This window comes from Oncorhynchus mykiss, chromosome 7, assembly GCF_057628025.1.
Source record: "Oncorhynchus mykiss isolate SJ-2025 chromosome 7, ASM5762802v1, whole genome shotgun sequence".
Lineage (NCBI taxonomy): Eukaryota > Metazoa > Chordata > Actinopteri > Salmoniformes > Salmonidae > Oncorhynchus > Oncorhynchus mykiss.
In genome coordinates this window covers 32,508,119-32,520,486 of record NC_143028.1, presented here as the reverse complement: position 1 = coordinate 32,520,486, position 12,368 = coordinate 32,508,119, and the positions used below count along the sequence as shown (strand labels likewise).

At 43.2% G+C, this 12,368-nt stretch overlaps 1 protein-coding gene across 1 annotated transcript; it reads right to left on the bottom strand.

Moving 5' to 3' along the window:
* Positions 1-179: 179 nt before the first annotated feature.
* On the bottom strand, positions 180-9,813 carry LOC110527708 (trypsin-like). The gene is made up of 6 exons (XM_090240722.1): positions 9,750-9,813; positions 6,433-6,541; positions 5,978-6,128; positions 5,463-5,604; positions 5,078-5,335; positions 180-1,897 (listed from the first exon to the last, which is right to left on the bottom strand). Exons 2-6 carry the CDS (start codon positions 6,485-6,487, stop codon positions 1,745-1,747), a joined length of 759 nt encoding a protein of 252 aa, XP_090096848.1. The 5' UTR covers positions 6,488-6,541; positions 9,750-9,813; the 3' UTR covers positions 180-1,744.
* Positions 9,814-12,368: the final 2,555 nt, after the last annotated feature.

The window sequence follows — 12,368 nt, the reverse complement described above, 5'->3', positions numbered from 1 at the left end:
AACAGAATAACAACAACAAAAAATCCAGAAAAACGCATGTCAAAAATGTTATAAATTGATTTGCATTTTAATGAGGGAAATAAGTATTTGACCCTCCCTCTGCAAAACATGACTTAGTACTTGGTGGCAAAACCCTTGTTGGCAATCAGAGGTCAGATGTTTCTTGTAGTTCAGGAGGATTTTTTTTGGTTTTGAGGTTGTTTTTTTTGGTTAGAATTTTACCCCTTTTTCTCCCCAATTTCGTGGTATCCAATTGTTAGTAGCTACTATCTTGTCTCATCGCTACAACTCCCGGGCGGGCTCGGGAGAGACGAAGGTTGAAAGTCATGTGTCCTCCGATACACAACCCAACCAAGCCGCACTGCTTCTTAACACAGCACGCATCCAACCCGCCCACCAATGTGTCGGAGGAAACACCGTGCACCTGGCAACCTTAGTTTAGCGCGCACTGCGCCCGGCCCGCCACAGGAGTGAGACAAGGATATCCCTACCGGCCAAGCCCTCCCTAACCCGGACCTCGCTAGGCCAATTGTGCGTCGCCCCACGGACCTCCCGGTCGCGGCCGGTTGTTTTCTTGGTGACTATGGTCCCAGCTGCATTGAGATCATTGACAAGATCCTCCCGTGTAGTTCTAGGCTGATTCCTAACCATTCTCATGATCATTGCAACTCCACGAGGTGAGATCTTGCATGAAGCCCCAGGCCGAGGGAGATTGACAGTTATTTTGTGTTTCTTCCATTTGCGAATAATCGCACCAACTGTTGTCACCTTCTCACCAAGCTGCTTGGCGATGGTCTTGTAGCCCATTCCAGCCTTGTGTAGGTCTGCAATCTTGTCTCTGACATCCTTGGAGAGTTCTTTGGTCTTGGCCATGGTGGAGAGTTTGGAATCTGATTGATTGATTGATGGATTGCTTCTGTGGACAGGTGTCTTTTATACAGGTAACAAACTGAGATTAGGATCACTCCCTTTAAGAGTGTGCTCCTAATCTCAGCTCATTACCTGTAGAAAAGACACCTGGGAGCCAGAAATCTTTCTGATTGAGAGGGGGTCAAATACTTATTTCCTTCATTAAAATGCAAATCAATTTATAACATTTTTGACATGCGTTTTTCTGGATTTTTTTGTTATTCTGTCTCTCACTGTTCAAATAAACCTACCATTAAAATGATAGACTGATGATTTCTTTGTCAGTGGGCAAACGTACAAAATCAGCAGGGGATCAAATACTTTTTCCCCCTCGCTGTATGTGTTTGACAAGACATACAAAATAACATATTAATGAAAATATGATATAGAGGGAAATATGTCAACTAACAGTGCAGACACAAATGTTTTAGTGTGTCTTAAACTCTCTTTCTGTTTTGGTGACCGGACAAAAGAAACCATGTTTTTCAATGGCTGTACGTGGGTTTTTCTTATTCAGAAAATGATTACATGGGCTGTAGGTTGATCACGTCTATACAGTAAACCCGTCTGTCTGCTGATAACACTATTACCTAGATGCTTTCTATCAGCAAAAAGACTATCACTCACTTTTGACATATTCAGTACAGCATTCAGTAGCCATAAGAGAGATGATAGACCTGAGTGTATTTTTTTTCCCGTGTTTTCTATGTAGTTAAGAAAACTGGTGGTAATGGTTTACAGTGGGTAGTTCCGTATCTATGTCCCATATCGATACACTAACAGTTTCTGTACATGTTATCCCATTGTGATCCTTACAAAGGAGGAGACAGCGTCGCTAGCTGTCGTTCTGCATGATCCACTTGATCCAGCTGATGTACTTCCTGACCTTGGTGTAAACGCCAGGGAAGTAGGGGTTGGCACAGCTGATGCCCCAGGACACGATGCCCTCAAAGTGCCCATTACAGATCAGAGGGCCGCCTGAGTCACCCTGATAGAATTGATGTGCTTTAATATCCACATCAAGAAATTTGCTTGCCGTACAGATATACTTGGCATACGCACATCACAACATGTGTCCAGACCTGGGTTCAAATACATGTGTTTTTTATATAATTATTTATGGTCACACTTTATTTGGATAGTCTGGATTTTTGTCTGTAGATGCTCTACAGATGGTCATACTATCTGTTGATAAGCAACTGCTTGTTAAGGTTAGCTTTAGAATAAGGGTTAAGGTTCAGGCGAGGGTTAGGGTTAGAATAAGGGCAAGGGTTAAGGCTAGGGGTAGAGCTAGGGTTAGTGGATAGGGGCGGTCGGTGCCGTTTACTATGAGGGAGGAACATGAACATGGCCTTATTTCTATAACAGCATATTGGATGACTGTCATTCATTTTCCATTCACCCAGCTCAATGTAACATCAATAGGTTCAGGCTACTACATGATACTCGTATTTTCCCTCTATCCATCATGAGGTTGCTACAACCTAGCCGATGAATGAAAGTTTACATGAGTGCACAGGTTGAGTAATCAAGGTGTCAGACAGTGACACATTCAATAAAACTTTGCACACTTAGCTGCGTCTAGCTGGTCAAGGGTGTTACCATTAGTCATCTCATAGTCAACATAGCTACTAAAACTAACACGTTAGTAAACCCTCTACAGTCAGAAAGCAGTTTAGCAGTTACTCTGGCGCGTCCCAGTAGCAAAAAATGGATTAAACCAAAAGCTGACTCGGAAGAGTTCCAGTGTTGTATAGCCAGCTAGTTAACATAGCATCCCTCTCTGTTTAAGCTCTCTTTGAGTAGGCTAAACTAGCTAGCTGCATTGATGCTAGCTAAGTGAAGGTGGAAAACAAATATACTACAAAATATAGCTAGCATTCTCTCTATCTTGCTTCTCCTTAATTTTGGAAGAAATTAACTTGTTCAAAGCTGTTCAACTATTGTCTTTCTCTTTGATTCAACTAAACTCAGCAAAAAAAGAAATGTCCTCACTGTCAACTGTTTATTTTCAGCAAACTTAACATGTGTAAATATTTGTAGGAACATAAGATTCAGCAACTGAGACATAAACCAAACAATTTCCACAGACATGTGACTAACAGAAATTGAATAATGTGTCCCTGAACAAAGGGTGGGTCAAAATCAAAAGTAACAGTTAGTATCTGGTGTGGCCACCAGCTGCATTAATTACTGCAGTGCATCTCCTCCTCATGGACTGCACCAGATTTGCCAGTTCTTGCTGTGAGATATTACCCCACTCTTCCACCAAGGCACCTGCGAGTTCCCGGACATTTCTGGGGGGAATGGCCCTAGTCCTCACCCTCCGATCCAACAGGGCCAAGACGTGCTCAATGGGATTGAGATCCGGGCTCTTCGCTGGCCATGGCAGAACACTGACATTCCTGTCTTGCAGGAAATCACGTACAGAACGAGCAGTATGGCTGGTGGCATTGTCATGCTGGAGGGTCATGTCAGGATGAGCCTGCAGGAAGGGTACTACATGAGGTAGGGGGATCTCTTCCCTGTAACACACAGCGTTGAGAGAGCCTGCAATGACGACAAGCTCAGTCCGATGATGCTGTGACACACTGCCCCAGACCATGACGGACCCTCCACCTCCAAATCGATCCTGCTCCAGAGTACAGGCCTCGGTACAACGCTCATTCCTTCGACGATAAACGCAATCCGACCATTACCCCTGGTGAGACAAAACCGTGACTCGTCAGAGCACTTTTTGCCAGTCCTGTCTGGTCCAGCGACGGTGGGTTTGTGCCCATAGGCGACGTTGTTGCCGGTGTTGTCTGCCTTACAACAGGCCTACAAGCCCTCAGTCCAGCATCTCTCAGCCTATTGCGGACAGTCTGAGCACTGATGGAAGGATTGTGCATTCCTGGTGTAACTCGGGCAGTTGTTGTTGTTGCCATCCTGTACCTGTCCCGCAGGTGTGCTGTTCGGATGTACCGATCCTGTGCAGGTGTTGTTACACGTGGTCTGCCACTGCGAGGGCGATCAGCTGTCCGTCCTCTCTCCCTGTAGCGCTGTTTTAGGCGTCTCACATTATGGACACTGCCATTTATTGCCCTGGCCACATCTGCAGTCCTCATGCCTCCTTGCAGCATGCCTAAGGTACGTTCGCGCAGATGAGCAGGGACCCTGGGCATCTTTCTTTTGGTGTTTTTCAGTGTCAGTAGAAAGGCCTTTTTAGTGTCCTAAGTTTTCATAACTGTGACCTTAATTGCCTACCGTCTGTAAGCTGTGTCTTAACGACCGTTCCACAGGTGCATGTTCATTAATTGTTTATGGTTCATTGAACAAGCATGGGAAACAGTGTTTAAACCCTTTATAATGATCTGTAAAGTTTGTTTTTTTATGAATTATCTTTGAAAAACTGGGTACTGAAAAAGGGACGTTTCTTTTATTGCTGAGTTTACTCACCACATTTTATGCAGTGCTAGCTAGCTGTAACTTATGCTTTCAGTACTACATTAATTCTCTGATCCTTTGATTGGGTGGACAACATGTCAGTTCATGCTGCAAGAGATCTGATAGGTTGGAGGATGTCCTCCGGAAGTTGTCATAATTACTGTGTAAATATGGAAGGGGGTGAGAACCATGAGCCTCCTAGGTTTTCTATTAAAGTCAATGTACCCAGAGGAGTGTACCCAGAGGAGGACAGACTGCTAGCTATCCTCCGGCTACACCATGGTGCTACGCTACAGAGTGCTGCTAAGGCTGCTGTAGACCATTGCAAAACAGTGTGTTTTAATAAATTATTTATCTGGTCACGTGAAAATATTTACTATAGTTTTATCTTAAAGGGTAACTTTTTAATGTTTTTTTAAAATACTATTTTAAATTACCTGTATTAATTGCATGAGAGTGTATTTGAGTATTTTCAAATACTTTCCAAGTGTATTTTCAAATACATTCCCATATTCAACTACTTAATAATTGAAATACCTTATAGTATTTGAACCCAGGTCTGCATACGTCATGACATAAAGTACCTTACAGTCTGACATTCAGAGACAGGCTACACATTCCTGTCTCCATACTAGCATTATACTTAGAATGTACAATATGCCGATACATTACTTAATTCTAAGTAGTATAGTAGTGTGTATTATGGACACTGAAATAGAGCCACAGATCTCTTCTCTCTCACCTGACAGGAGTCCTTCCCTCCGAAGGGAGAGCCGGCACATAGCATGTTGTCTGTGATCCTGAAGTAGTAGTAGTTCTGGCAGTTGGTGATGACGTCAACATCCACAGCTTGGAGCACGGGGGACAGGTAGTAGCTGAAGATATTGGTGACCCCCCAGCCGCTTACCGTACAGGTCATTCCCTGTTGTAACGGGGGCATGTCCACTCTGGGCAGGATGGCGGGCTTGATGTTGGCGTTGAGATTCACGGGCCTCTCCAGCTGATGGAGGGATGGAGAGGGAGAGAGAATTGATTCACTTGTTCATTAATTTATCCATCAATTAATCAGACCAATAGATAATATACAGAGCGGGAGTACAGGGAAACCAAAGCTACTATCAGCTTACTTTGAGCAGCATGATGTCGTTGTCGAACGTCCTGTAGTTATACATGTAGTTGACCAGCACATTGGAGACGTTGAACTCCTGCTCAAGGCCTTCCACTCTGGATAGACTGTGCTCACTCAGTACCACTTTGATCAGGTATGCCCTGTGGATCGAGAGAAGCGGAAGTTAGGACTCCAATCTGGCAACTAGCATGAATCATTCCACTGAATTCTAAAAACACACTCTGTAAGATGTCCTGCTGTTCAATGGTTATTTCAATAAATAGTATATCTATTGATTGTTGAAGAATATACATTAGAAATGCCCTACTCTATCCCATAGTACAAGAGGTAGTCTCACTTGCCAGAGGACTCTAACCCCGTCCCCAGGCTCAATTGTTACCGCATAGGTTCGGAGAGAGAGCCAGCTGGTGGACCAGATTAGCCAGACTCACAGAGCTCCAGACACAGTGGCTGTGGGAAGCTACTGTCCATCAAAGCAACTGTACAAGGTGAAATAGAAGTTTAATTACTCACGGTCTCCAGCAGTGGGCAGCAGACACCACCCACTGAGGGTGTATGAGGGTCCCTCCACAGTAGTGTAATTTGTTGTACTGGATGGAGGCTTGGTAGGTTATAGAGTAGGGTGTTACCTCCAGACCCCCAATGATCCTCTGGCCCAGTACTCCTAAAATGGGAGGGATGGTGGAGGAGGGACAAAGGAAAGGGGGCAAGAGAGAGTGGTGGTGGGGAGGGAGGGGGGGAGAGAGGTAGTGAGGGAGGTGCAGGTGGTCAGAAGGAGAGGGAGGAAGAGAGGATAGGGGGTGAGGAGGAAGAGAGGATAGGGGGTGAGGAGGGAAGAGAGGTGGAGCGAGAGTGGGAGATGAAGGAGGGTAGGAGGGGAGAGAGAGAGAGAGAGAGGAGGTTCTTAAAGGTAAGATTGACATCTGCCGAATAATTTCTATGCCCAGTATCATACATTGGTTCTATACCTCTGATTGTGAGGATGACCAGTAGGATCAGTGATACATGACATGATTCTGCCATGGTTATCTGGTCTGATCTGGCTTGTCTGGTCTATTTGGACTGGATTGGTCGGTTCTAAAGCAGACAGAAAAGCACACTGGGAAATATTTTTACTGCCATTAAACATTCAGGAACATGCCACATTAAAGACTATAGATTTCTAAATGTACCACTAATGTAGACATAACATATTTGTGCAATTCGGTAGCACGTAATAAAAACTCCACGTGTTAAAGCATTTATATTTGGTTAGTAAATAGTTTATTTATTTATGGACCATTTAATTGTAAACGTTAGTAACCTTTTTCACACATTTATAGTATAAACAGCTTTTAAAGTATTTAATAATGATTCACAAGTTCATTCATAAGATGTTTAATATAGGTCCTTATAAAACATTTACTAATCATTAGTAAAGTACTTTTGGGTAGCCTCATCTAAAGTGTGGGCTATTTATACTTTGGTCACTTTGGTCACAAAATAATTTATAATGTAATTTCTTACAAAAAGATGGACATTCCATTGCTAAACGTTCCAGCAGTACTTGATGCTCCTAGAACATATCAATGGTTAAACAATAAGCACACAATACAGAGGATGTTTTAAGAAAATATATTGAACTTTTTTTTCTCCAAAATAGTCACGCTGTTGTAATAGTGGGATGTGTAACTTCAGACACCCTCTTTGCTGAGTAAAATAGTGTTTTTTTTTTGGTCCGAAAAGGCTAACATAAGCAGTCACTCTTTAGAGCAGTGTAATCTTGGTTAACCCAGAACTAAAATTGTGTGTAAAGTTCAGAGTCCATAAGTGAAATCATAGTTTGTCAAACTACCAATTACTTCACACTAGAAGAAGTTAAGATACACCAAAGCGACTCTTAAGAAAAATATAGTTAGAGCTACTTTTAAAAAAGGTAGTACACTACATCCTAGATACTTCGGGAAAAATTCAGTGGAGGCTGCTGAAGGGAGGACGGCTCGTAGTAATGACTGGAACTGAGCAAACAGAATGGCATCAAAACACATGTAAACCATGTGTTTGATGTATTTGATACCATTCCACCTATTCTGCTCTAGTCATTACCACGAGGCAGTACTCCCCAATTAAGGTGCCACCAACCTCCTGTGAAAAATGTATCATATCTTAGTCAGAAATGTCAGACTGCATATTGAATGAACAGATCACTCTGGAGTCAGATGTTAAGAGAATGTGTCTATTAAACATTAAACACAAAAACTATGTTCCAGTGAGGATTAGGCATGCACACCCTTCTCTTAGTGTGTAGTTCCCGTAGTTAGCTACCCCGCTACATAGCAACAAAAAAAAAACGATTAACTACTGAAAACACTACCAAGATTTGAATTAAGTTCAACTACCACTAAGCTTCTGCAAAATAAAGTTTAATTGCTAGTTGAACAACATGTAGTTCACTACTTCCCAACACTGGTTGGGAGTTGGCGTCTCCACCCTCGCAAAAGGGAACTCTGTCAAAGCCGCCCCCCCACTTTCGCTAATTTCACCACACATGCGAAGCACCTCCCTCGCCAATTAATATATCCAATTAATCAGTGATGATAAACCCAGGTTTGGGGTTAATGAAGAGATGGCTGGAAGTAGGTTACGTGTTTTCAGATGAAGCTAGCGGTAATGACAGAGATGTGGGGCGTCGAGGAAGATTGACTTCAAGCCCAAACAGAATGAGGTCTTCTCCAGTAGCTCTGGAGGTGAATTAGAAGAGAATGAGGATGAAGTACTTCAGGTGCTATGAAGAATCTGGTCCGGCAGGAGTTGTTTTCTTTTTCCAAGTGGACCACTGCCTTTTGGCTGAACCCATACGTGGTTTCAGGTTGGGTGAAAAAGGATTTGGGCACTGTTGAATCGGTGAAGGTAACCCGAAGTGGACTATTTCTTCCACCCAGAGGAAGCAGGTGCTCTGCGCCACGTAAATTGTGAAAATACCTGTTACTTACTTTGCTTTCAGCAAAAGGGCGCTATTGGAAGGAGTGATTTACTGGGGTGTGGGTGGAGGTTGAGCAACTCAAGTTGAAGATTCTCGGTGTCAGGGATGCCTGCCATTTGGTGCGATGCAGGCCCGGTGGCAGAGTGGTTGATGAAATATTAGTGTTCATTGCCATGGCTATGAACTATACCACCGAAATGGAACATAAATCACAGGAAATAGGTGTGGTGGTGGCGGCAGCTGTGAGAGGTACTTGGGATTACGAGATTTTACTGCAGAGGAAGTTACAAGGAGTGTTGAATTGTAGTATCCCGTCCTCCCAGGCTGTTGGCCTGGTGTAGGATCAGAAAGGGTCAAAGTAGTGGAATGAGACGGTGGGTTTTATTTAGTTTATTTAATACGTGAAAGGTTAGTTGGCAGGGTAATTGTTTTTCCATTTATTTGTTTTTTTGTATCACAAAGTGTAATAGATTTACACTCCAGTCCAGTTGGTGGCAGTAATGCAAATTTTGGTTGCCAAACTGCATTTAAAACAAAGCAGAATAAGAGGAGAATGTGCACAGAATCTGTCCACAAGACATTAAGAGCAGTCCATATACTGCTTACCTGGTATGTTTAAAGAGCTTATACCTTTATAAAGGTCCAGTAAATGTGCTGCCAAACAAAGCCACGTGTGAAAATAGTCTGTGGTTAAACGACTGAAGCACTGGAAGCGACTAAATGTTACCCCCGTGACCTTTCTATCATCTGTTTTGTGTCGGCTACATCTTCCTTTTTTTTATGATCAGTTTGCCTTCGAGGTTCACAACGTTATCGTGACTGTTCTGAGACCTTAACGAGCATCAGGTGCTGCTGGAATGTCTCCCAATGGCATGTCCATCTTTCTTTTGTGAGAAATGACACCCGGGTCGCTCAAAACATTTCTGAAGCATAAACAGCCCACACTTTAGATGAGGCCATGCAACACGACTTAATGATTAGTCAATTGTTCATAAGGACCTGTATTAAACATATTATGAATGGAGTAATGAGCAATAAAGTATTTACATTATAAATGCTTTATTAGATGCATTTATTATAGTGTGCTACCTGCAATTTTCATATCCATAAAACCATACGACCACATCCATAAAGTATCACATTTTGGAGATAATAGAACATTCTGGGCATGCTCAGACTCCGTGCATCTAGAAAATACAGTAATTGGGATCTATCTGTAGTGCATTCAATATTATATCAATAATGTGTTCAGTATTCTACAATCCTGTAAGATTTCACCCAAGACCAAACAACAGAAGTTATATTGTCTTCAAGCCTACTCACCTTTACGAGATTAAGCCAAGCACTGCAGACAGGTTCATGCACACTCCTCTCACACCCCAGACATAACACCTGAAAAACCTCCACCGCCTTTTATATTGTAACCACACCTGCTCCCCCTATTGTTAGTGCTTTTGTCCACCTTACACCATATCTACCTACGTTACACCGTATCTATCTACCTGTCCTGTTCATCGGGGCACACCGTAGCAAAACGTTTTGCAACGATAAACAAACATTTTGTTTCCTATTAGACAAGTGCAGGTAGGTCCTCCCTGTTTCAGTCTGTTTTCTCCCGTTTGGTGCCTAATGAAAATGCCCCTGGGTCTGAGATGGTTATGTGACAGGCACAAAACGGAGACTGACCTAGTACATCACAAAGACAGCCATATTCTCCTTTTATTATTCCTCCCTGTCCTTTCTAGGGACTCACCTTTGATTTTTTTTGTGTTCTGTCATTCATTGTCTGCTACTAGTGAGGAGGAAAAGAGATTCTTTAGAGAGGTGGAACTGAATACGTCGCCTCAGTCTCCAGGCTTGTTTGTTTATTGTGTTGTTTGGTCGGATGTATGAGTGTCAGTGTGAGAGAGAGGAGGGGAAAAGGACAGGGGCATTATTGGGTTAATTAATTGCTGTTATCACGTTTGCACGCCCCTTCATTTTGATCCAAGGAGGAGGTTGAGTTGTCACAAATCTGGAAAGACGTGGAGAGGGACCACCTGAACTATTTGTATCTTCTACAAATGTATTTGACATCTCAATCTTCTGTCTTTTAGTCCCTCCTTCGCTCAATCCATTCCACCCTCTGTATTGTCTTCTTTTCATCCTTCCTTAGATTGCCTATGATCTGAAAGGTAATGGTGATGGTGTTACAGTTTAAATTGTATACAAATACCACACAAGTCACTTAGTCCAGGCAAATATGTGACACTTTTTTTCTTTACATTTTTAAAGTAAAAGCGTTATGTTTTTATGCAGAAGCAACATCCTTCCTGTGGTTTTATTTTGTGTCTGTGCTCTGTGGGTCCCCATATTTCTCTCCCATGTCCTGTTCCCATCATGGGTCAATACAATACAAACTAGCTGGCTGTGTGGGTTGACGCTATCCATAGTGTGCAAGCCGTGTCGTGTCCCAAGTGCCTTCCTTACAGTGAACGTGAAAGGTGACAGTGTGTCCCCCTCTCCTCAGAGAACTTCGCTACAGGCAAAAACAGGGTGTGTGTATGTGTCACGTGCTACCCTCTCTTGTTTTTCCCCCAATCGGAAACGAGCCCCCTTTTTGTGTGTGTTTATTGCTTATTTTGAGTTTTCAGTGATCTTTTATTATGTCTACCTTGTTCTAATTTGCATGAAATTCTATGGTGTGCTGTGCCTCTCCCTCCTTTTGTGTTTTCTAATAGATTTATTGTAGACTCCTCCGTATTGGCTTGAAGACGGGAGTTGGCCCAGGTCTGCCTGAGATCCTTAAAATGGAGCGTCCAGTTCACTCTTGGCCTGAGAAGCTGAACTAGCGAGAGATCATGGCGGAAGTTGATGTCGAGGGCGAAATGAGTCTCGTGTGTGTCGGACCAAGGATACGTTTGAATAAGGATGTTTACCGGGGAGATCTGTTTGGAGGTGAATCTTGTGTTGGGAAAAGTGGGATCAATCAGAGTGACCAAGAGTGGACTTGAGTTGATTCAATTGTGTGTCTGAGGGAAAGAGGAAGAAGGCAGTGGGCATCACGAGAATCGTGTTTTCAACTCTGGACTAAGGCACCTGCTAAGGGAGTCAGTCGTCTGTGGGTTGTTGGTGGAAATGAAGAAGGGATTTCCTGTGACGAGAGTCCCAGGTGTGTTTAGTGCCCGTCGCATGACCCGCATGGAGAAAAATAAGAAAGTTTGTCTGGGCTATTTAAAAAAATATATATATAGTGAACACCTACCTATGCATGTAAAGATAGGATATATGAGGTACTAAGTACAAGGATTTATCCTCAAACCACTGCAATGCAAAAACTGTAAAGAATTTGGCCATGTTTCAAATGTGTGCAGACGGAAGGCGTATACTGAAGATAAGAGTGAAGAGTGGCCGTGTTGTAATTGTAGTGGGGACCATGACCCAGTCTTTGTGGGACTGCCCTGTAAGGGTGACGGGGGTTGAGCTGGGGCAGCGCACAATTGGCCCAGCGTCGTTAGGGTTTGGCCGGGGTAGGCCGTCATTGTAAATAAGAATTTGTTCTTAACTGACTTGCCTAGTTAAATAAAATAAATAAAGGGTGGCATAAGTGAGGGCGGTCCATCGGATCTCTTATGCGGAGACAATTAACAGAGTTGAGGGAGCTAGTGACACTCGTGTTGAAGATAATGGTCGGGGATGCACCACAGCCTTTAGTGAATTTGTCAACCAAACGAACAGGACAAGCTGTATGTAAAGAAAGGGGATTTTGTGGTGTTCATTGCGACTGCGATAAACTGCACGGCTCAAGTATCAAGGAAATCCAACAAAATTGGTCATCATTTTGGCTGCGGCAGAAAAGCATCTGGGGCTCTCAGGAATTCAGACCGGAAGATTTGCAAGGGATATTGGCCACGGAAGATGTGACGTCCTCCCAGGCTCCTGAGTCTGTGTAAGGATTATTCA